The sequence below is a fragment of the Ciconia boyciana genome, chromosome 9 (assembly GCF_034638445.1).
Source record: "Ciconia boyciana chromosome 9, ASM3463844v1, whole genome shotgun sequence".
Classification (NCBI taxonomy): Eukaryota; Metazoa; Chordata; class Aves; order Ciconiiformes; family Ciconiidae; genus Ciconia; species Ciconia boyciana.
The window spans coordinates 21,672,913-21,696,639 of record NC_132942.1 but is presented as its reverse complement, the minus strand read 5'-3'; the positions used below and the strand labels follow the sequence as shown (position 1 = coordinate 21,696,639).

The 23,727-nt window shown below is 58.1% G+C and overlaps 1 protein-coding gene across 10 annotated transcripts in view; it reads right to left on the bottom strand.

Annotated features, from left to right (window-relative positions):
* Nucleotides 1-11,335: 11,335 nt before the first annotated feature.
* UBE2D2 (ubiquitin conjugating enzyme E2 D2) overlaps nt 11,336-23,727 on the bottom strand; it is a 53,375-nt gene continuing 40,983 nt past the window's right edge. For 8 of the 10 annotated variants that reach the window (XM_072873227.1, XM_072873221.1, XM_072873226.1 and 5 more), the window contains 2 exons: nt 20,724-20,782; nt 14,624-14,755 (listed from right to left, as the gene is read on the bottom strand). In XM_072873227.1, coding sequence (XP_072729328.1) covers nt 14,733-14,755; nt 20,724-20,782 — 82 coding nt within the window. In that variant the 3' untranslated portion in view covers nt 14,624-14,732. Of the gene's footprint in view, nt 14,501-14,623; nt 14,756-20,723; nt 20,783-23,727 lie in introns of those variants that run through there. The other 2 variants (XR_012044172.1, XR_012044171.1) reach the window with 2 other exon arrangements.

The window sequence follows — 23,727 nt, the reverse complement described above, 5'->3', positions numbered from 1 at the left end:
TCTCCTTTGCCCAGCTCCACCATCTTAGACCTGAGGAGCAATCCTCTGACTATACATGCTGGAGCACTGCCCCAAACCCACCATACTCCTCTCTGCTCCCATTTACTGCCCATAAAAGACATCAGCAGCAACGTGTGCTCGATGCTATTGAAAGAAGCTGACAGATCTGACTCTATGGGTATAGGAAGCTATCCCCCCTTGATCACCTAAACACCATCCATCATCCAGGCTGATGCCACCTCTGAGCTGATCTGCAGCCTGTAATGGATTGGAAGATGTCAAAAGGACCCATTATGTCCAGATGACTCTTCCTGCAGAAAAGAAGCTTAGGGGCTGAGCAATAACTGCATGTCTCTCACATCACACACTTAACCACCTAAGAAACCTCCAAGATACCTCTCCTCGCTTCATCTTCAAGGGACCCTTCAACATCAGAGTTCAACCACAAGGACAGCACCAAATTCTTGGGCAAGCTGAGATATGCAAGGTCCCCATCAAGGCCTTCTGAGAGACTCCTTGTGCAGCCACCTGAAAAGCAGGAGCATTGGGGTGCACTCACCTGCTGCTCCTGGTGTTGGAGAAGCCGCCTTTTCACCAGGAAGCCCTCTGTGACCTGGCTGGGAACATGGGTCCTTACTGGGGACCAGCCAGCAGCTCCTCCCCACTGCCCCATCCCACCTTGCTGCTTTCCTCTGCTGAAAGCTTCCCTGCACTCACCTGCTCCCCACACTCAGGGGAGACCTCTTCAGCTCTCCAGGGACATCTGGCATTGAAAACCCCTGTGGGTGGAGAAGAGCTAGGCCTGAAGCTCCAACTTGTAGCTCCATTTCTTCCAGGGCAAACACAACCCAAGAAATCGCGGCAAAGAGCCAGTGTAGAGTTGGATGGGAACAGACCACCATCTACTTACCTAGGAAGACCAACTGGACTTGTCAAGAGGAAAGAAATTCATCTACATCTCACACATATGGTCTCATCCTAATGGATATGTATGAGCATAAGGGAAGAAGAATAACCTTCTGGTTAGGCTAAGGGCTTGGCAGTTGAGATTTCGTGATGCTATTCTCAGCGCTGTCCACACCTTGCTCCAAAGCCTTGGAAAACTCTTTATCCATCCATTTCCATCTGGAAACGTGGCCAATACCTATTTTGCGCTCACCGCAAAGGAGAGAGGAGGGACATTTGAGATGCGTCTCCCACCTCGGGTGACTCTTGTTTTGAGTTAGAGAGCAGGCAGGAGAGACACGAAGAATGAAGAGCCACGAGGCTTCGCCGGGAAAGCTCCAGCACTGCTTTAGGCTGCCTGGAAAACTCAAACCTCGGTGGAAAGAGGGAAAACGTCCTTTCCCAGCAGTCTGGGTCAGCACAACTCCTCATCTCTGATGATAGCCCAGAGTGAGCTGGAGCTATCAGAGCGTGTTTTCATCCTCGTGGCCCAGCCCTAGATGCTTCCTGGGCTCGATGTCTTCCAGGAGGGATGCATGAACATGCACCGCCTGAGCCGGGGGGAGCACCCGCCAGGCTGCCAGCCAGGCAGGAGGCAACGGGCTGGTGGTGGAAACTCATCGTTTGTCAGCAAACGTGCACCTAGAAGTGTGCTTTTGCCTGCTCGAGGAGGACAGTGCTCACTACTGGGACCTGCAGCAGCTGGTGGCCTTGCCCAAGGTGTTCCAGGGGATGAGGTGCTCCAGGTGCCCTGAAGTGCTCCAGGGACACATGGCACACGGCCGGGCTGGAGCTGGGAGATGTCACCGGCTTCCCGGAGACAGACAAGGTGTCTCCCCACCACTTCCCCATTGCTGGGAGATTCGATGTCTAGCCATGCCTGTGCTGGGCAGCATCACCCACTTCCAGCCCAGCATGGGGGCCCCACCTCTGCCCTGGTGCTCCCAGCCCCATGGTCACCACAGACCTGCAGGTGGACCATGGATGTCCCCCCTCATCCTGCATCCTCCAGCCCCCATGCTCCCTGATCTGGTGCTGGCTGGGACCCAGCTCCCTGGACGGATGCCAGCACAGGCTCCCTCCTCCATCTCCTCCTCCTCCTCTTCCTGCAGGGCATTTCTGCAGGAACCCCGGCCATGCAAGGAGAACACAGAACAGCCAGAGCAGCCATAAATCCTTCCCTGCAGCCCAGGGCTCTGCCAAACTCTCCCTTCTACCCAAATTTATGGAAAGGAGAGTCCCTGCCAGCAAAGCACAGTACAATCGCGAGATAGAACAGGAGGTGCTCACCAGCTGCAGAAAGGGCTCCTGCAGCCTCCTCCACTGACAGCCCTTCTCTTTCTCTTCCTCAGGCTGTCACCCTCGGTGGCCTGAGGACGGATACATCCCTGCACAGCCAAAGCACCTGTGGCACGGTTTGCCTCCCTCCATCCCACTCCATGGGGAACGCCAGCCCCCCAGGAGCACCTCAAGGCACAGGTATGAGCACGGGGTCCCAAAGCAAGGGAGACCCTCCATGGGCAGGCACAGATGAGCACACTACCTTGTGCCACACCCTTTCCCCCTCTGCCCCCCAGGGCTGGCAGGGGGGGTGAGCCCAGACGTAGGTAGGGGAAGATGAAGGGTTCAGGGAGGGAGGCGAGAGCCAGAAGCTGAGCATCACTGGGGATTTCATTACAGTAGCAAAGGTCAGCCACGTGCCAGCCCCTTCCACCACTGCCATGGCAGAGGTAGAGCTGACAGTAGACTCGAGTATTTGCATTTCCTGATGGCTGTGTGCTGAAATTTGCAGTCTTAATGGTGCATTAATGCTGGCTCCTGCATTTCATTACTTCTGGGAGTGAGAAAAGGCATAGAGCAAAAATAAAAATTCCCGTCAACTAGGCCAGGTGAACCTGGCCACCGAGCGTCTGCTTCTGGCGGCCACCCGTGCATACGGTTGCAAGCTGGCCCCAGCCGTGAGCCACACATCTGCAGAAATCCCATCACAAAACGTTACCTCTTTCCTTCATTTCTCCTTAACCCTGGGATGCTCCTTCCCAGGTACGGTGGAATGTGGAGCCCATGTGCCCCCCACTCAGCTGCCATCCCAGCTGGGCTCCCCTGGGACCCTCCTGTAAATGCAGAGATGCTTTGGAGAGTTGACTCATCGGCTGCGTACCCATTTCACATCCTGCGCTGCACAGGTCAGGGAATTCAATATACTTTTTGCCCAAATCAAACTTGGCTGCTGCTTCTTTGCCGCAGCCTGGACATGAATTTCTGGGCCTGAGCTTGAGCATAAAGCCTCAAAAACCTCTCTGGCCTGAAAGCATGGGGAAGAGGGCAGCCAAGGCTTGTGCAGGAGAGCAGGAGGGAGCAAATGCAAGTGCTGGAGGTGGCTGAAAGGTGGGATCAGGCAGGAGGGAACCTTCTGGATGCTCAGCATGGGCCAGAGCAAAGCTCGCCTGCTGGCCACGCTCTCCACAACAGGCTTTTTGGGGTTATTTTTGGGGTGTCCAGCATGCCAGTGGCCAGCACCCTCTGTGTCCCTCAGGATGTTGCCTCCCACATGTGTCCAAGCGCAACCCAAGGGCACACCGATGAAGTCAAATAACCCAGGGCATGCAAAGGAGAGCACCCAGACAGCATCACAGCATCTCCTGTGGCCTTCAGGACTGCAAAACCTCTGTGTCTCTACCCTCTTCGACTTTGAGATCCACCATCAGCAGGGTGTGGTACCTCTCCATCCTCTCCCTTGCTTTAAGACTCATGAAGGTCTCAGTCATCAACACCAGGCAAGGGTGGGAAAATTAGGCTGGCTGAATGTGACTCCATGATCCCCAAACCCCATCCACAGGCTCTCCAGACCCTCCATAACCCTACTTGAAAGTGACTGGCCAGAGCTGTCCCCAACACCTCTGTCTGAGCAGCCTCACACTGTCCCTCAAGCCAGGGAGGACCATTCGTCACCCCTATGGCATCTGGGGTGCATCAATGGGGGATGGGGCGTGTGTCCCTTTCTGCATCCACCCCCACTGCCGGGTGACTTTCCCAGTGCCCAGCCTGAAATATCCACTTGCTCTCCTGAACCTGGTTTCCATCTGCATGGCCAGCCGGCAGCCCCCTCCTGCCCAGGCGGGCCTGCCCTGCCTTTCCTGGCCGTAAAAACAACAGGGCAGTGGAAATATTTCGGAAACACCTTTTACAGTTCTCTAGACAGGGCTGCCGTTAACCCCTGAAGGAGCTGGCTGCCATCAGGAAAAACAATTTAATTCCAGCCAAATTATTTCACAGGAAAAGGCTGATTTTGGTGCCATTTTTAACGTGGATGACTTCAGCATCATTCCCTTGGAATTTGCCATCTTTTCCTGTTCTCACATAGTGCAGTGACCCAGTGCTCTGGCATTATCTGGATCAAACATTTTCCTTTGCTCCACATTCAGCAATTCAATTCCTCGGGACTTCTCCACCAAACTGCCCTGTTTCGCTAGACTCTGGTGCTGCTCTGTTGTGGCTCAGGTTCGGGAGCCCTCCTGAAACCCATCCCCTGCAACTGCCCTCTGGCTATTTTCAAAGGTACCTACAGAGCATTAGGTCACAGCAACTAAAATAGCAGATTCCAGTCCAAAGTGGCGTGATAAGCACATTTTGTCCAGCCCTTGCCCAGGTCCCAAGCACCCAAGCTCCTCATCCCCAGCCTCCTGGCCAGGAGCACTGTCACAGCTCAGAGCAGGGACACCAGCCACCCTGCGTGGCACCAGTGCCGCCTGACCATGGGGTAGCTTGTGAAAGCTCTTGCTTTCAAGAACACTTCTTCCCCACTTCAGACCTGCTTGAAAAGTCCAGCTTGAAAGGTCAGGATGCAATGCTCTGCAGCCAGCTGAGGACCTCCACTGGAGCCCAGGCACAGCGGGACGGGAGGAACACAACCCTCCACAGTGGGACAAATGGGAGGGTTTGGGGCTCAGACACTCCTAGGGAGGTCCTGGAGTCCTTTTGCTCTGCACAAACCACACAGACGATGTCTGAGAGGGGTAAAACCAGTAAGCCCGCCCCATCACAGCTGGTCATGCTGCTTGGGCGCCAGTGGCGCTGACCTCCGGCACAGTCCCAGCCCCCTCAGCTGCTCCTGGAGACGGCAGCGCCAGGACGTGACATTCCCTTCGTTTTATCTTCACACATGGGCAGTTCTCAACAAGCCCTTTGCTCTGCCTGCAGCAAAGGCCAAACTCTTGCACCACCTGGCACATAAGCTGGGACAGGGGCAAAGCTGGGCTGAGCACATACATGTCCCTCAAGCAGCCAGGAAAGGGAGAGCCCAACCCCAGCAGCCAGCTCGAGCCCACCAGCAAGGTCCACAGGAAGGGACAAATGCTGCCTGGAGGTAGAAACAAGGTTCCTTCAAGCAATGCCCCAGCTGTGGGGTCAGATTTATGGGTCCCAGAGCAGCTGGGTCCTCATCCCAGGAGCAGTGCTTTGATGCTGCTTTGGCCACTGCACGCTCCTGGGCCACTCTGAGGATGGGCACAGGGACTGTCCCAGCAAGGACCCCATCTACATGTGGAACTGGCAGGTTGTACAAGCTGCCCCGAGCTCTCCAGGCACGAATGAACTCCTGGAAGGGGACCGCCATCTCCACAGAGACTCACCATCTCCACAGCTGTTGACACTCACTCCAGTTTCACAGATGATCCCAAATACCCATCTCTAACATGGTCCTGAGGAGGATATCATCTCCATCCCTTGCTCCTCACCTGTTGGATCATCTCCCCATGCTTGGGTTGGTGCCCTGGGAGACTTTCCTCTAACTGCTCCCTCCTTCCTGAGGGCTCAGCATCCTCAACAGGTGCTTCAGAGGCAATCAAAATCACTATTTTTTGCCTCTGGGAAAATTCAGCAGCAATTTAGGCAAGAGCCTGGGATTCAGGCCATCTGCATTTGACATCAGTTACCACCCATGTCACACATGGCTTGATTGAGTCCTTAAATCATCCCGTGCCTCAGTTTCCCCCTTTGTAAAACAGGCCATTCCTTTAGTTGTCCCACTCTTTATCCTCCCTTTGCAAACCCTCTGGGGCAGAGGCTGCCTCTCGTTGTGGGGACTGGCAGCATCCTGGCTGCAGAAATGAAACCTTCAGGTATCCCGCTGTAGTGGGGCAATCTGTCTGCACTTGAGAAGTGGTCCTACCCTCATCCAGAGTGAGGGCTGTGCTTCCCTCATTCGATTACTTGGCACTGCAATTTGCTTTCCCCTTTTAAAAATGCATGGACTGTGGGTTTCCAGCACCTGAGGGGTTGCCTAAATGCCCTGACTTGGGAAGGGGGCTCAGCAAGGAGGCAGGGGATGGAGGGTCCCCCAGGGCTCAGCTGTCCCAGGAAGGAGGACAAAAGGTGCCAACAGCCAGGCTGGGGCTGCAGGGGTGGCAGGTTCGTGGAGGGACTGGTAGCCTTCAGAGAGGTGGGGTTATCCCCCAGTATCCCAGTCGCTCCTGGAACCAGGAGAGGGTTTGCAAGACACTGAGTCACTCCAGACCGTCAAAAAAACAGTATTTCCCTTGGTGCATCTGTGCCTTTATAAATGGCAGGGCCAAATGATGTGAGGACAGTCTCCATAGCCCTCACAAACGCTGCTTCCTGTTTCATTTCCCTCCATTTCCTCTCCAGTCGCAGCTGAAAACCATCTCCTCCCACCTCGCCTGTGTCCCCTTCCAGTGCTGACAGCTCATGGAGCCCGGACCCACAGTCCCTCAGAGAGCCCCTACAGCAAGAGCAGAGCAAGACCATGGGTGCTCAGTGTTTGTGGGAGCTGGCTGAGGGTGCTCACCCTGCTCAGCTTCCCAAGGGACACCAGGCATGCAAGGACCTCCATGTCCAAGAGAGCATCTCCCATCTCTTCCTCTGCACCTGTATGAGGTGAGGGGGAGATGCCGGGGGTCCTCATTATTGCCAGCACCCCCCCATCAGGAGCCCCAGGGGAGGATGCCCAAATGAGCAGCATGGACTTTGCACGCTGTAGCCAGGCTCACTGTTAGCTCCAGGCTCAGGAGCCCTGGCCCCATTTGTGTTGGACCTCAGGTCACCTCCCCAAAATTGCCTCTGCCTCTGGAAAAGGCAAAGGTCTCAACTCCAGCTGAGGCACAGGGAGGTCGGTGTGTCCTGATGGGATGTGTCTGGGAAGATGGGAAACCATCCACCCTCCTTGAATCTGGGAGCAAAGTGGAGAACTGTCCCCTAAATGAGGTGTAGCCCAGGTCTCGACTCCAGCTGAGGCACAGGGAAGTTCGGTGTGTCCTGATGGGATGTGTCTGGGAAGATGGGAAACCATCCACCCTCCTTGAAGCTGGGAGCAAAGTGGAGAACTGTCCCCTAAATGAGGTGTAGCCCAGATCTCACCTCCTGTTGCTGATGGTCTGGGACCTGGAGCCCCCACAGGGAGGGCTCAGCAGGCTTCGATGGCAAGGGGCTGCCCTGCGGCAAAGCCTTCCTTTCCCAGAAGCAGAACTCCCAGGGCACCAGTGGCTTATCCCCACCATGGGGACATCCTGGCTGAGTGGGGGGAGGCAGAGGCAGAGCCCCCTGTCCCCCGTGGAACAGGGATGGAGGAACCAGCAGAGTTGCCATGGAGATTTTCTCCCTAGCAGATGCTTTGGGCAGGTGCAAGAAGAGGCTCTGCCCCCCTCGCTGTGCAGCACAATGCCAGCCAGATCCTGCAGAAACAAGAAGCCTCTGCAACTGCCTGTCTGCCAGCCCAACGGCCACCACCACCGCCACCACCACCACCAGCCTCCCGGCAAGCAGGCAGGGACAGCCAGGCCCCCTGCCAGCATCAGTGCAGGGAAACTGAGTCACATCCCAAAGCTACCCCGAGGTCCCAGCTTCACGTCCCCTGGCCCCAGCTACATCTGTTGATGGCACATCAGGGGTGCTCCAACCCACCCTTGGGACCCAGCAGCCACCCTTGCTGCCTGCTTCAGCTGGCACCCATTGCCCTCTCGCTGGGAAGACTGGTTGCGCGCAGCACGTACCCAATACACTATATGATCTCTAGGGGCCCTGCACGCTGCCAGGGTGCTGGCATGGCCCCGCATGGCCAGTCAATCTGTGCCAACCTCTCCAGCCTGCCCCCAGGAGCAGAGGGACACTCCTGGCCTTGGGGAGCAGCAAGGGGCATCCCAGCAGGACATGGGTAATGCCAGCCCAGGGTTGAGGTCCATCGGTGGGGATGGGTGCCCCACAGCTCTGAACACAGCCTGGGAGCCCCCAGCTTCCCACCTTTCCTGCTGCTCCCAACACTTCTCCCTCTCCCAGTTCTTCCAGCTACTCGCTGCTCCTTAAAACTGTCCTCTGATGTTCTCAGTGCAGTGGCATTAGATACTTAAAAATCCCCCTTCCCCGGCTTTTTCACAAAGGTTGCCTCAAAAAACGCATCGCTGGTGCTCTTAACATATGGTTGAAGAGCAGCTCCTCCAGCAGGACCTTTATTAGGAGCTTATTTAAAATCAGGCTCCAGCCAGCCTTGTTTTTCAACTGTTTGCGTTGCTGGTTGTAAAGCGGTTGAGGCGAGCAGTGGACGGGTTTCAAAAGCATTACCCACACAATCAAAAGCTGCTCTATTAAGTCGGCAGTGAGCATTTCCGTGGTAAGCAAAAGTCGCTGGTTTGTGTACCTAGCGCAAAGGCTGCATTTCAAAACGTGCCCGGGTCGCTCTCCCCTTACGCCAAGAACCAAGGAAGAGATAATGGAGGCAGTGTTTGGACATATTTCGGTGCTATCGTGGAAATAACGCAAGCTGGCAATCCTCCTGCAGCTGCATGATGGCCACAGCACCCTCCTGGCGCCGTGGGCACTTGGGGGTGACCGTGGGCCTGGCCGTGCTGTGAGGGCCGCTGGGATAAAGCCGGGTGAAGCCCCCAGCTCCACGGGTCGGTCCCCTTCCTGAAGTCCCAAAGGCATTAAGGGTGGTGGGGTACTGCTGCACCCATTCTGGCAGCCTGGGGATGACAGACCTGTTGCTGTTGCACCCAGTTAACTGTGGGCGGCGGGTGGCACTTGCACCTTTGCGACAGGCTCTTGGGGGGGCAGGGCTGGGCGGGTGCAGGAGCAGTCCCTCACGGGTGCTAAGGGGACAGAGCTGTAGTGTCAGTGTCCTGGGGGGCACACATGCACCTTCCTGAGGGTCTGCTGGCACAAGGAGCAAGTGCGAAGGGCAGCAGGGCGTGGACCTGGCACAGTATCACCCTGGGTGGCAGGGTGGGGTGCTGGTGTGGGATTGGGGTGAGGAGTGGGATGGTGCGGAGTGGGAGTAGTGGTGTAGGGTGTTGAGTGTTGGTATAGGGTGATGCTATGGGATGGTGGCATGGTGTACGGCGGCAGTGTGGTGCCTGGTGCCGCAGTGCCCACTGTGATGCCCACTGTGATGCAGTGCCCAGTGTGGTGCGGGGGTTATGCTTGGTGTGGTTACACCTGGTGCAGTGCAGCCTGGCGCAGTGCCTGCCGTGTTGATGCCCAGTGCAGTGCCCAGTGCCATGGTGCCCAGTGCAGTGCCCCGTCTGGCAGTGCCCCGTCTGGCAGTGCCCAGTGTGGTGCACAGTGTAGCAGCGCCCAGTGTGGTGCCTAGCACAGCACTGCCCAGCACAGTGCCCGGTACGGCACTGCCCAGTTTGGTGCTGGTGTGGTGCTGCCTGGCACTGTGCCTGGTTCAGTGCCCGGTTCGATTAGGCAACACCCAGTTTGGTGCTGCCAGGGTGCTGCCCAGTGTGGTGCCCAGTTAGGTTTTGTGCCCAGCACAGTGCCTGGTTAACTGTCTGGTTCAGTGCCTGGTGTGGCACTGTCCAGTTCAGTGCTGGCATGGTTCTGCCTGATGTGGTGCCTCATTCAGTGCCTGGTTTGGTTCCCAGCATGGTGCTACCTGGCCCAATGCCCGATTCAGCACCTGCTTCAGCAGTGCCAGGTTCAGTGCTTGGTTTGGTGCCTGGTTCGATGCCCAAACCAGCATTGCCCACTGTGGTGCCTGGTTCTTTGCCTGGTTTGATGCCCAGTTTGGGCCCAATGCGGTGCCCGGTGCAGCAGTGCCCAGCCCAGTGCCCAGTTCTTCACCTGGTCTGGTACCCAGTTCAGTGCCCGTTTCAGTGCTGCGCAGCGTGGTGCCTGGTTCTGTGCCCAGTTCGGTGCCCTGTTTGGTGCTCAGCGCGGTGCCCGGTTCTGTGCCCGGTTCAGTGCCCAGTCCGGTGCCCGGTCCGGTGCCTGGTTCGGTGCCCGGTCAGGCGCCCGCTTGTTTGCCCGGTCCAGCGCCCGGTCCGTTGCCGGCGCGGCGCTGCCCGCCCGCCGCTTCCGGCCCGGCAGTGCGGCTCCGCGGCGCGGCGCGGTCCAGGCCGGCTCTTCGGGGCAGCGCGGCGCGGGCGGCGCGCCAGGCGGGGTGTGCGGTGCCACCGGCGGGGCTCCCCGGGCCGCTGCCGCCGCCGCCTGACATTGGCTGGAAAGTGGAGCAGCGCGGCGGGGACGGTCGATGCGGATCGATCGCGGCGCGGGCGGCACCGCGGCACGGCACGGCAGCCGGCAGCCCGGTTCCCCCCGTCCCCCCTCCCGGTCCCCCCGATGTGCCCGCTCGGCATCGCCCCGGAGCCCGCTGGTGGCTCCCCGGGGCGCGCCCGCCCGTCCGCATCCTTTCCCCGGTGCCCCCGCGGAAGAGGCCGCCCTAGGGGCGCGGGGGTCAACGGAAAGCCGCCCCGCTGCCCAGGGGGATGCGCGGCCCCCCGGCACCGGGCGGGGGATGAACGCCAAGAGCCCGGCCCCGGGGATGTCCTGCCAGGCCCGGGAGGACCCGCTTGGGGTCTGGGGGGGGCGTGGGAGAGGGGCACACGGCCCCCCGGGACTCCGGGAGCCGGCAGCGAGTTTTACTGGGGTGACACTGTCCTGTCACCGTGTCCTCGGTGCCCAGCGGGACACAGACAGATGGGATCAGCCCCGTACCCGAAACCCAGCGTGGGCGGTCCCCTTGCCCTTCCAGGTCCTTCCTCCTGCAGAAGGCACCAGCTGGGACATTTTACTTGGGGTCTCCCCCTCCCCCAATTCATGGAGACATTTCAGACACGGCGGCAGGATCTGGCCCTTCCGCTGGTCTCGTTCCACAACCCTGGGCCTTGCAGCTCCTTGCAGGTGTCTCTACCACGGAGTGCAAAGAGCTCCACGACCAGCCACCAGCGCTGGGACGAGGACCGGAGCGATTGTACCCATGCAGACCCCCACACTCGCCCCATCCCTGCCAGCTCTGGGCATCTGCTGTCCCCAGAGCTGGCGAGGGCTTTGCTCCAGCTGCTGCTTTCAGGCTGCTGCACAGGAGACGTTGCCCAAAGTTTCCTTCCTGGTGGCAGGGAAACCTTTTTTAATATAGGAAACCAAAGAGGCTGGCTCCCAGTGCACATGCGCCGCGGCCAGCGCAGCCCAGCTCAGTGCTTGCAACAGCCCGGGAGGGATGGCTGTGTCTCTGCCCTTTATGTTTCCCAGCCAGTGCTGGATTTTTGGGGCCGAGGACACAGTGGCGGTGTAAACCGACGGTGTCAGACATCGTACCAGCATCTCCCTGTGTGCCTCGGGGTGGGGGGTGCACCGAAATCACATGGTGCGGAATGACGGCTGTCCTCCAACGCTGGAGCAGGGAGAGCTACTTTTTCCGAGAGTGCCTTTAATTAATGGCAGAAGGAGCTGACGGGGCAGCTCAGCGGCACTTAAGGAAGGGTTTTAGCCTGGGAGCTGGCAGTTCCCCGTGGACACCCCCTCCCCTGTGCAGGCAGCCTCTGGCCACTGCCTGATCTGAAGTCACTGGGTGACAGCGGGACCAAAGTTTCACCAGGGTTTGCTCTTGTTTGACAGTGATTTTAATAATAATGCTGAAAGATCCTCTTGCAGCAGGCACCCTGGGGGAGACTGATCATCCACTGGATTGGGGGGGGGGGGGCATTTAAAATCAGGGGACTGAAAAGACTTGGTAAGAAAGAAAAAAATCTGCTGAATAAAATGATAAATCGTGCTTCTGGGTTTGGTCTCCTTCACTTTTTGCCCCCTGTGGCATTAGCAGGTGGGCTGGGGAGGAGGTCACACCGTATCTATGGCGCTTTGCATCAGGGAAGGCATAGGCCCATCTTTCTCTCTTTTTTTCCCCCCCCAAAAAAGGAAAAAAATCCCTTTGTCAACTCCTGCATGAATCAAGTTAGAATTTCACAGCTATTTAACACCTGGTTACAGCTTTTGCGGCAGAACTGATGTTACTCCACGCTCTGCGCCCACTTCGCATCACAGGATCTCGTCCCTTCCCGCAGGCGGGGACAAGCCTTATTTATTTCTCCTTTATTAGGCAGGGAATTAAGGCAGGAGGTGCTTTGCGTTACTTCAGTGAGGGGTTTCCCCTGCCTCTGCCCAGCTCTCCCCCCAGCTCACACCCGGTGCCGCTGATCCCTCCAGCCCAGGCCAGTGCCATTATGGTGGGGTGGGAATCGACTCAAGTCCTTAAACCCCAAGAGTTAATCAAAGTGCTTTGAATATGTAAATGCTGAGTATTGTTTATCATTGCCTGGAGCTGATACAGCAGTTTTCCTGCTCAAAGCCCCGTTCAGATGGTAGCTCATGAAAATTCACAACAGCCTTGCAAATAGGTGATGGGTATTATTACCCCCATCTTCCAAATGAGCAAGCCGAGGAAGAGCCATCAAGTGATATTCCCTGTGGCAGCAGGAATCAGCGACAGAGGTCAGTGCAGTGGTCAGGAGGAGGTTGTGGTCTGCCCCACCGGGTGTAAATCAGCGCTCTCCCCTCCACCGCTTGCCTCATTTCCTCCAGCTGAACATTTGTCCCTCACTGCCCAGCCTCCAGACGGCATTTGGTAATGCAGCCAGTGATGGCTCGGTGTGACGCTCGCTTAAATATACACACTGCAGGCTCTGGGCAGATAAATCCGTGCAGGCAAAATTCAATTTTCCATGAGGCTCTTCTGCAAGGCCTCCAGCAACAAGCACTCTATAAATTAATAAAACAATGTTGTTGACCAGGAACGTATAGCATATGTGGGGGTCTGGAGGAGTGAGGGCAAGTGAGAGGACCACGCGCTCCGTGGGGAGCCTGATGCCTGTGGAGGTGGATCACCAAGGTGGTCTTGGCAGGGCTCCCTGGGCATCTGCATCCTTGGCAGGCAGGGCAGGGGCAGGCAGCCCCAGGGTTGTCTCTCTGCCTGGCAGTGGGCTGGCCAGGATGGGGGGAAAGCATGGACGCCCCCATCACTCAGCACCCCCCAGTAAGGGCACTGATCCCTGCAGAGGGGACTGTGGGTCTGGAGACCTCAGCTCACTTCAAACCCATCCATTTCACTGGGGTTCATCCCACAGTGCTTCCCACCAGGTTCCCGCAGGTCAACCTGATGATGCCAACGCCTGGGAGAGCTTTTGCCGTCAATCCGAGCTGGGTGCCTCTTCAGCCGAGAAGATGCCCCAGTTTTGGGTTCCCCTTGTGCAGGGCAGCTGACCCTGGAGGTCCAGGGCAGCCTCCTGCATCATGAGCCATGCCTGCAGCAGAGCTGCGAACCTCAGGGGAGGCTGGGGGACAGCTGGGAGCAGGACGTGTCTCAGCCAGCCAAATTTAATCCTCCTACGTTAGCAAGGCTTAAAATAGGCTCCCTGCAGCATCGATGAGGGTGGTGGAGTTGGCCTGCTCCAGCCCTCCCAAGTATTTTGGGGAAGCAGGGATGGCTGTATTGCAGACAAGCACAGCTGGGAGAAACTGCACTGTGCTCCTAGGGCGTCCTTTGCTGAAGCCATCCAGGGAATTAAACACACCTTGCAGCACCTTCACCCCTCCAACCTCCCACCAACGCAGGCTCCTCCTCTCAGGGTGCCACCTCCTCCCTGTCTCCCATGGTCAGAGGGCTCCCACACCGGCTCTTTTTTTCCTGCACCTCATTGAAACGATCCCTTTAGGTCAAGCCCAGCTCACGGTTCAGTCTCGGTCCACTCTCCATTGGCTGCTGACCCCACGCAATGCCGTCCTGAGAAGTGGTTGCCCATGTCATGACCCTGCTCACAGCATTTCAGCAGCTCTTGGGGGTAGCTACCCTGGAGGACCGGCTCCTCCATGGAGGTGGCTCCATGCAGGTGGCTTGAAGCAAGACAGATGTGGTGACACACTCGAGAAGCCAAGCTGGCAACTCTGAAGACATGAAGGTATTACCAAGTGGTCAGCTTGTAGTGGGACCCTCTCTGTGTCCCAAGTGTGCTGGATGTCTTCTCAGTGCTGGATGTCTTCTCAATACAAAATGCCACTGAAGGGCCCAGGCCACTGAAGGGCCAGCTCCAGCTTTTGACCACCATCCCATGGTGAAGAGCACCAGGACTTCTCTGGGCTTCTGTCTTTGCTTCCAAGGCAGCCAGAGAGGTGCTCCTTTGGCAGAGCAGAGCTCTTGTGGTCAACAGCAAGCTGGCTATGCTCCCTCACCAGAGCTCCTGACCTCTTGGGAATAGGTATTGGCACTCACAGGGCAAAGGAGGAGTCTATCTTTGGCCATCACCTTCTATCAGAGAAACGAGTGGTGCTGAACAGGAGGGGAAGGATGGACAGGTGGATGTACAGAAGATGTCGATGTATAGAAGAACAGATCCAGATTAGCAATATGCCCCCCCTCCCTGGACCATACATGTATCATTCCAGCATGTACCTGATGGTCTGGAAGAGCTCTCCCACTGCAGCCGTGCAGAGCTGGAACTTTTGTGGCAGCGGCAGAGTAGACCGGGCTACACTGCTCTGTCTGCCCGGTGTCTCCAGTGTCACTGCGTGGACACAGCTGGCTCTAAAAGAAAACAAACAAAAAAAACCCAATAAAAGCCCCTGAATGTGCATATATGTATGGGGAAGAAGGATTTTATTATCAAGAAGTGGCAGCACGTCCATTGTTCAAGCTGGCAGGGATGGCTAGCAGGCAGCCCGGCTGAGCACTGTGCCAAGAGGTGGCAGATCTGCTCCTCAGCAATGCACAGCCTCGGTGGCATCCATTAATCCGTCCCTCCTCCAGCCCCCTGCCCCAGCCCCGAGGGGATCACATGGCCCCATGCATGGACCATTTCTCACTGATCTGAAGGCTGTTATCAGGTGATGAGGGAGTAAAAGGAGTCTGCAGGAGCTAGAAGTTGGTGAGGGAAGCCAAGGGATGCAGGAGCTCCCTGGACCATGGAGAAAAGGAAAAGGGCGAGGTTTTCTCCCTAGCAGCAATAAAGAAGAGGTGATCAGGGCATTAGCATATTGCTAAGGAGAACCTGTAATGGTGGATATTCACATTTGTGTTCAGAAACCCTTCTGGGACAGGACAGTTGCTATCCCAGGATGATGACAAAACGTCTCCACAGGAACCAGGAAGACTTTGTCTGGCTGCAGGTACCAGCAGTAGCCGCTCAGCTAGCAGCTGCCAGCACATGGGGAGAGCCTGGGATGCTCAGAGGTGCCTTGAAATCCATTGAATGCTGATGGCATGGGGAAAAAAATTGAGCATTTTTCTGGTATTTTAAAGGAGGGTGTGGGACACCCTCATTTGCGACCTTGCTAAATGCAAAATTGGAGGATGCCTGAGACCCTGTTCAATCAAGAGGAGAAGGAGGGCTGCATGATTTATGCCGATCCAAATACACGAACTAGGTCTTGTCCGATCTGGAAGAAATCATGTTCTGCCAGAGCCGATGAGAGGGTTGGTAGCAGGAAGACTGTTGCCAGAATGGGCTTCTGAAAGACTTCCTCTCTCATGGCTCTTCATTAGAGAATTAGGATGTAAGGAGACAAATGCAGTGGAGAGGAAACGAACACCAGGGGAGCTGCCACTGGGGATGCTTTGGGGGCTCTGCCCTGGCCCTGTTTGCTCTCATTAGGGAGGTGGAAGGAAATGCAGGCAGACTCTGGCAGGTGACCCATGGCTTGGGGAAAGCATGACAGCACGGATGTTCGGAGCAGCCCTGCATCCCCAGGAGGGTGCCCAGCCAACGGGACAGCCAAGCCACCCAACGGGCCAAGCCAGCCCCGGCCAGGGAGGGGCTGAGCTGCAAGGCTGGTGGTGGGGAAGGTGGGTGATTGTGGAGCTGGAGGTGCAGTGGGAGCGGGGACGCTCGCACTTGTGGTCATGACAGCATGATGGAAGGTTGACCAAAGAGGTGACAGGCTTGGCATGGGGCATCAGGTGAGTGCCACTGGCTAGACCTGCATGGAGCCATCTCCAGCTTCAGCAGGGGCAGGGGTCCAGCACCCATCCCACCCGTGGGCACCTGCAGGAGTGGTGGGGCTGAGCCCCAAAGAGGATGGGCTGGAGCTTGTGTGGGTGGATGGGCTGGAGCCTGTGGGGGGAGCCTGCTCAGAGCCCCCTGCCTGGCCTCAGAGCCGTCCTCCCACCCCAGTTGCTTTATCCAACCCCTGCAGGGGACAGCCCATCCTTTGCCCTTCTGGGCTCCAGCCTGGATGCAGCCCCAGCTGCATGCCAGCTCCAGCTCAAGCATGCTGGCAACCAGCTGGCGAAAAGGCTGGAATAGCCCCAGTGACTCTCCCTGGGGGAACTCTGGCCCCACTGCCCCACTTCTCCCAGAATCGGGGAGACTGAATCCCCCCATGACACTACTCCAGCCCCATCTCCGTTGCTCCAGGCCCTGCTGGTCTTTCCAAGCCAAGCAAGGGGAAAAGCCTGGCCTCCGAACCCAGTTCTCCGTGTCCTCCCCAGGCAGAGGCAGGACGGGCAGCAGGGACGCTGCTTTCAGTCCTTCGCTATTTTTAATTGCTCTTTCCCAGAAAGGCTGGTGTAGGCTTCGAAAGCCGCTTCCAGCTAGGAGTTTGGAAAGCTGGTTCCAGTTAGGCACCCGGCACTTGCCGTGCTCTGAGCTGTTATTTTTAGAAGGGCTGAAGGCAACGGCCCTGCTCCCTGGGCTGCTGCTCGGCTCCGGCCACGGCTCACGGTGGCCAGCACCTCGCCAGACCCTCGGTTGGGGATGTCTCAGCAGTGTGATTTTACGACTGCCTTTTTTCTGGTACCTTTTTGATGGGAGGGGACTTTCATCTCCCTGCGTCAAGCTGTGCAGCCAGGAAGACCAAAGGCGGAGCATGTGAGCTGTGGTCATCCCTGAAGGGCCAGGGCGCAGAGCAACGTCTTCTGGTTTTAATTAAAAACCATCCGCTGGCAATGTTTGAAGGCATGAGTGGTGCCTGGGCTAGGACAGGGCCAGCACGGAATGGCTCCGGGGGAGCGACCAGCACCAAGGCTGCCGGCTGCCAGCAGCACTGCCAGGACCTCCTGCCCCATGCCTGGGTCCTGCACCATACCTGGGCTCTGCCCTTGCCCCTTCCTCTGCTCCCTCCTGCCTCTTTCCCTTTCCCCAGGGACCCCGTGGAGCCACTGCCCCACCATCCCCTTGTCACCCCATTGATGGCCGTGCCCCCATGGGGAGCCCTCCCCATGCCCAGCCTCGCTGAGGTGCCCCTGGGCTGCCCAGGTCTGGGGGCAGAGGGCTGGGTGTGCCCCTTTGCTGCCCATCCGCAGGCAGGGCTCCCATCCTGCCCCCAGAGCAGGGCACCCCAGGGGACCACCTGCTCCCAGCCCCCTGCCATGGTCCCCAGCCCTTTGCCATAGGCCCTATCCCCCCACTGTGACTCCTATCTGCCCACTGTGTCCCCCATACCTCTGCCATGGCGCTCATCCCATCACTGTGACCACCAGTCCTCTTCCATGGAGCTCACACTGTTGCTGTGACTCCTAACCCTCTTCCATGGGACTCAAGCCATCGCTGTGACACCCCCCCCACACTCTCTCATGAGACTCATCCTGTCACTGTGACCCCCAACCCTCTTCTGTGGGGCTCCCATTGAAGTGACCCCCCAAACCTCTTCCATGAGGCTCATCCCATCACTGTTACCCCCAGTCCTCTTTCTGTAGGGCTCACCCCTCTGCCACAACCCCCATCCCTCTGCCGTGGGGCTCACCCATCCACCCCACACACCCCCCCAGAGCTACGCTCACTTCATCCTGGCAGAGATTTTTATCCTCACAGCATAACCCCCCCCAGAGACAGGCTCAGTGTCTCCTTGCAATAGCCGCCTCTAATCGGCTATATTATCTTTGCCCCCATTATTCATGTGCTCACTGCTGTCGGCCCTCCCAGCCCTGCTGCCCGCCGCGCTGCCCGGGCTTGGGGGCTCATCCCACCTCCCTCCATCTCCCACAGCAGCCTCCTCCATCCTTCCTCAAGCCTGACTGTCCCCCCCGGCTGGCAGCTGGCACCCCTGCTTGCTGAGCCACGGCCAGCCGGCTTTGACTGCGTTTTGGCTTCAGCCTCCCCCTAGGATTCCTAAATCTGATAACAGAGAGGTGGGGGTGCTGCTTTCAAAGGAGCAGGGCTGACCTTTGCCGCTGCAATGAGAGCCGCATGGAGGAAAAAATTGGCTGCGGTGAGAGAGAGGGAGCGAGGGAGCTGCTGTGGTTTTACAATCCCTAAATAACGCTGGGAGCTGAGCTGTAAACACATGGCGGTATTGCCTGAGTGTGTCCGTGACCCCCTGCTTGAAACCCGGCTTGGGAAATACTACAACCTTAAGGGGGAAAAAAAAAGAAAACAGCTTTCTCGGAAAAAAAAAAAAAAGAAAAAAAAATCTCCTGAATTATTTAGCAAACGGTTCCAATACGACGGCTAATTCTGCCGGCAGACGCCGGTTGCCGGAGCCTGGCACTGGGAGATGGCTATCGGCAAGGGCTGGCGCGGCCGGCGCTGGCGGCGGGAGCCGGGTGGTCCCAGCCCAGGGCAGCTCCTGCCGGCCGGGGGGACCCACCGGCGCCGCAGCAATTAAGGGAAGAGCGGGGGTCCCTGCCTGATTTTTCACCCTGGCTGCTACGTTTTTCACATCCCCTCTTGCTGCTGGCCGGCTGGGGCGGAGGACAGAGCCACCTCACCCAGCAGAAGGGGAGATGTTCACAACACAGCCTCTCTCCTCTGCTCATTGCCCCCTGCGATGCGCAGATCCGGAGAGGAAAACCCCGGCGGGGAGAGCTGCCAGGCGGTACAGCCGCGCTTCTCCATCACCTGCGAAGAGTCACAGTCCGAACGCTCCCTCTTCCAGCAGCCCCAGCCCCACATGGGCAACCTGAAAGGTCACGTCTCCCCAGCCAAAGCCCCACTGCCTTCTCCCCTGCAGCATCCCAGCAGCCAGGGAGGGCTGTCACCCCTTTCCCTCACCTGTTTCTTCCCAATTTCTTTTTTTTTTTTTAAGCAACTAACACTTTTCTTTGAAGAGCAACAGATGAGCAAGACCCTCCCAGTGCCTTTTATGATGTTAGATTTATTGCCTTGCTTCCCAATTGCCATTTTAATGATGAACACTCCTGCGGCTTTAATGTGTCTCGAGTGCTGGCATTAAAAAAAGAAGCGGGGGGGACACATTGTCTCCAGTCTTCTGAAGGAGAACGAACCCATTTCCTGGTGGTTGCACAAAGTTTTGCCAAACAGATAATGTGTTTTATAATTTCTGGCAGCGCAGTGCTCTGTTTAGTAAGGGAGGCCCTCTGCTGGCACTGGGCTGGCCAGGGAGCCTGGCCCTGAGAGCTGGCTGGGGAACCGCCAAGGAGACACCAAGCCTGGAGAGACACGCCAGCAAATGGTACCTGAAGAGCTGAGCCTGAAGAGCCACCTCCAGCAAGCCATGCCTGGAGAACCAAGTCTGGAGATCCACCTCCAGCAAGCCGTGCCGGGAGAGCTGGGCTTGGAGAGCCACCTCCAGCAAGCTGTGCCTGGAGAGCTGAGCCCACAGGGCCAAGCCTGGAGAACTGTACACTAGAAGCCAAGCCTGGAGAGCCAAGCCTGGAGAGTCACCTCCAGCAAGCCATGACTGGAGAGCCAAGCCTGGAGAGCCATACCCTGGGACCCAAACTTGGAGAGCCACCTCCAGCAAGCCATGCCCAAGGAACCAAGCCTGGAGAGCTCACAGAGGTGAGCACAGGGAACCAAGCCCAAGGAAAGGAGCCTGGGAAATCATGTCTGGAGAACCGAGCTCAGAGAGCCGAGTCTGGGGAGCTCAGCGACCTGGATCTGGAGAGCCATGCCTGGCTAGACCGGCCTGGAGAGCCAAATCTGGAGGGCCATGCCCAGGCAGACAAGCCTGTCTCCAGTCCTGCTTCATCCAAAGGTGAGGCCCATCCCTGCTGCCCGTGCTGGGCCACCGGCATGGCTAGCAGCTGTGCTCAGCGCTGTGCAAAGCCTGCAGGAGCATCCCAGCCCTTTCCCAGCAGCTGCCCCAGGGTGGGGGAAAGCCCCCATGCATCTGCCCCGGGGTGAGGGCTGGGTAGGATCACACGGGAACAGCCAGGATGCTGGGGAAAGCGATGGTGGCTTCGCCATAGGGTGAGCTGGAGCTGCAACAGCTCCCGCCTTGTCCTAGATGGGGCCGGTGGCCATTCCCCCTCCAATGGACACAGAGCCCAGGGGTGATGGCCCCTGCACCAGGAGCCCCCACAGCCCTGCTCGCTTCTCTGGGAGGGCATCAGGTCCCTGGCTGGGGGAACCTGCTCCCTGCAAGAGGACAAGGACAGGCCTGGGGCTGGTGATGGGCAGCACCAGCCAGCTGTGGTGTGGGGCCAGCTGTGCACACCCGCACCTGGGGATTTCAACTGAGGATGTATACTTTGTCAGCAGATGCCTCCCTATTTTTTTTTAACAGTGCCTGAAACTCGGCCTCCATTATCAGGGATATTAAATTGCTGTTGGAAGCAGCACCACCGGGGCAGAAAAGCCATGATGTGCTCTTACCTCTTCCCACAAGGTCGAGCCAGCCAGCCCCAGGGGACGACACGCTTGCTGCGTCCTTCCTGTAACGAGGATCACATGTCAGAGCCGAATGAAGCCTTGAGAAAATTAAACCCGTGAGCTCACCACCTTCCTGAGCGCATGCGCCAGCCATCTCTGTGGTCCCTGAGCCTGGCCTGCCAGCAGTGCCAGCGCCAGGCATGATGCCCACCTCCCTGGGGGACAGCAATGGTCCCCGCCAATGTGCGTGCAGCTGGTGTGGGTACGGGATGGAGGAGCTTTGAACCCCAGCGTGCATCACTGAGGGATGGTGAAGGACCTTCCCATGGGAAGAAGCTGTCACCCCTGGCAGGACATGGCTGGCAAAGTCCCCTGAAGGCCTTCAGCCAGATCTCCTCCTGGGACCCAAGTTCTTGTTTGGGCAAAGGGCCAGACAGATGGGTTTGACTCCAGTGGGACAGACGCATGGGCAGCTGCGTCTTGTCCTTGCCAGAGCCTTTCCCTACACTTGAAGATGGCCAGGCACGTGGGTTGGGTTTCTTCCAGGGCAAGGTGAGTCCTGCTGCATCATTCCTCTGTGACACATGGGATGGACGATGGACAGAGTCAGCAAGAGACATGCAACACTGGTCCCAGCAGAGCCCATGTGTGTATGGGGGTCACTTTGAGAGTCCCCAGGGACTCTCAGCAAGGACCCTGAGCAGCCCACACCTCTCAGTGATCTGGGACTGGTACCACAAGCAACGCTGACTGGGGAAGCCAAGAGGGGCTGAGCCTGCAAGTGTTGGAGCTGGGGACAACCGAGCATCAGCTGAGCTGGTAAGAGGACCAAGGAGAGGACCAAGAGAAGACCATCCATGGGATATGGCTGGAAAAAGCCCCAGAGCCGAGGTGGACCTGTTCCCATGGCACCCTCCGCTCTCCCAGTTTTGCTCATGCTCTCCAGCTTGGGGGGAGCAGAAATGCAGCACAGCCCCCATCTCCCCCTGAGCCACTAGCTCCTTCATCACCCTCTTCCTCCTTGCACCAACCCGACTCTGCCCCTTGGCTCTGCCCCATCGCAGCCAGCCGGGAAGTGCCAAGGCTCATGTTTCATGGCCACACTGGGCATCCCCCATGGGGAACAGGGCTTCAATGTACCCATTGGCACAGCCCTGGGGACGCAGCCAGCCCCCAGCACATCCCACCCCAGCTTCACCTGTGGCCAGGGACCTGGCAGGCAGTGCACACACACCCACCCCCAAACCTCCTCTCCCTGCCACCACGGGGACCCACACATGCCCAGGCTCAGCAGCCACCTCCAAGCTGTCCCCAGGGCCACAGGGGCCACATCCAGCCCCAGCCCCTTGGCAGAGCCCTGCCTGGGTAGGGGATCCAGCTCAGAAGCAGGTGGCTGAGGGGTGGCAGCGGGCAGGTAGGAGGCATGCAGGGATGCTCTGGCAGCTGCCACTGGCACGGCTGGTGGATGCCCTTTGGCCAGAAGCAGCCAGGCTTTTTTTCCAGCCCTGCCCAGAAAAAAAAAGAAAAAAACAAGCCCTATAACAAGCTGGCTGTAGCGAAGCTGCAAGGAGGCGGCAGATAAGAGGCTGGAGCCTGAGCTGAGGCCTCAAGGAGATGAAAGATGATTGCGAGGGAGCCTCCCCATCCCCTGCAGACAAAAGAGCTTCTAAAATATTAATGAGGCCCCATGCCACCGGGTCCCCTGGCCCCCAACGCCGGCAGGAGCAGGCGGTACCCGCGCTGCTGGCCGAGGGGTCCCGGGGGTGACAGAGGTGCAGTGGAGAGCAGCACAGGATGCTCATTAATTACCTTCGATGCTCAGCACTGACAAACCTGCCCCCTGCTTCCCTCGCCACCCCAGGGAGCTGCTGCCACTCTGACCTCAGGGAGGGGAACTGCCACCTTCGCACTGGCTCAGCATTTAAAAAGCACGTAGCAGGGGGCCGTGCTGGGGAAGGTGGCCACTCACTGCCATTTCGGAGCCCTTGGGTACAGTCTCATCCTCCAAACACACCTCGGGGTGAGTTCGGGGGAATGCTGTGGCAGTTCACCGAGGTATTTGCACACCAGCTCCACATTGGGGAAAGCTGCTTGGTTCTGCTTTTTTTGTGTCTGTGTGTGGTTCACACAGACCCCAGGCTGGGGACAGGGTCCCTAGGGTGGACGAGCAGGGTGTCCTATGGGAACAGCTCAGCCCTGAGTGCCACCCACCCAGTCAATGCTCACCCTGCACCCAGGACATCTGCATCGCTCCCAGGGTTGCGCTTCTCCTCCTGCCTGGTTCCTGGTGCCAGGGACCCTGCCCTACCAGCTGTGTCAGCTGCTCCAGCAGCTGAGCACGCCTCGGTCCCCACCGGTCCCCATCCTTGGAGCCCACCTGCAGGCAGCACGGCCAAGCCATGCAGCCACGTGCCTGGCTCCATCCCCAGGTGCTGATCCTGCTGCCTCTCATCCCCAGCCCTGGTTTCATATCTCCTGCTTGGTGGGCATGGATGCTCACGGGGTGCTGCGATCCCGGAAGCCAGAATCAGAACCCTGGGGACTTGATGTGACCAGTGACCGAGCAGCGCAACTGTCCCCGCAGCCGACCCATCCCCTCCTGACTCCGTGGCCCAGCTCGGGCAGAGCAAAGGCCTTTTAGCAAAGGGTGTCACGTTTCTGCCCGCGGGAAAGGGTGATGTTTCTGCTGCTCCAAATCTGCCGCTGGGTGCTGGAAGGGAGGAGGAGCAAGATAATAACAGCTCCCGTTGCTGGGTCCGGAAGCGGGTCCACACGCAGCCGTCAGATTGGGGGATTTGCATAGCACAGATGGCAGCCCAGGAATTTCAAAGCATCCCCCGTGCCGCAGCAGCTGAATGGCTCAGCGCCCCGTGCAGCTGCCAGAGGCGAGTTGAGCTGCCCTGGCGTGCAGGGCCAGGCCGCCGAGAGGAGGACGCACTGCACAGCATGGCGTGGCACAGCATCTCCCCACTGCATCCCAGGAGCGCTACCCATGGTCCAGGGTGTG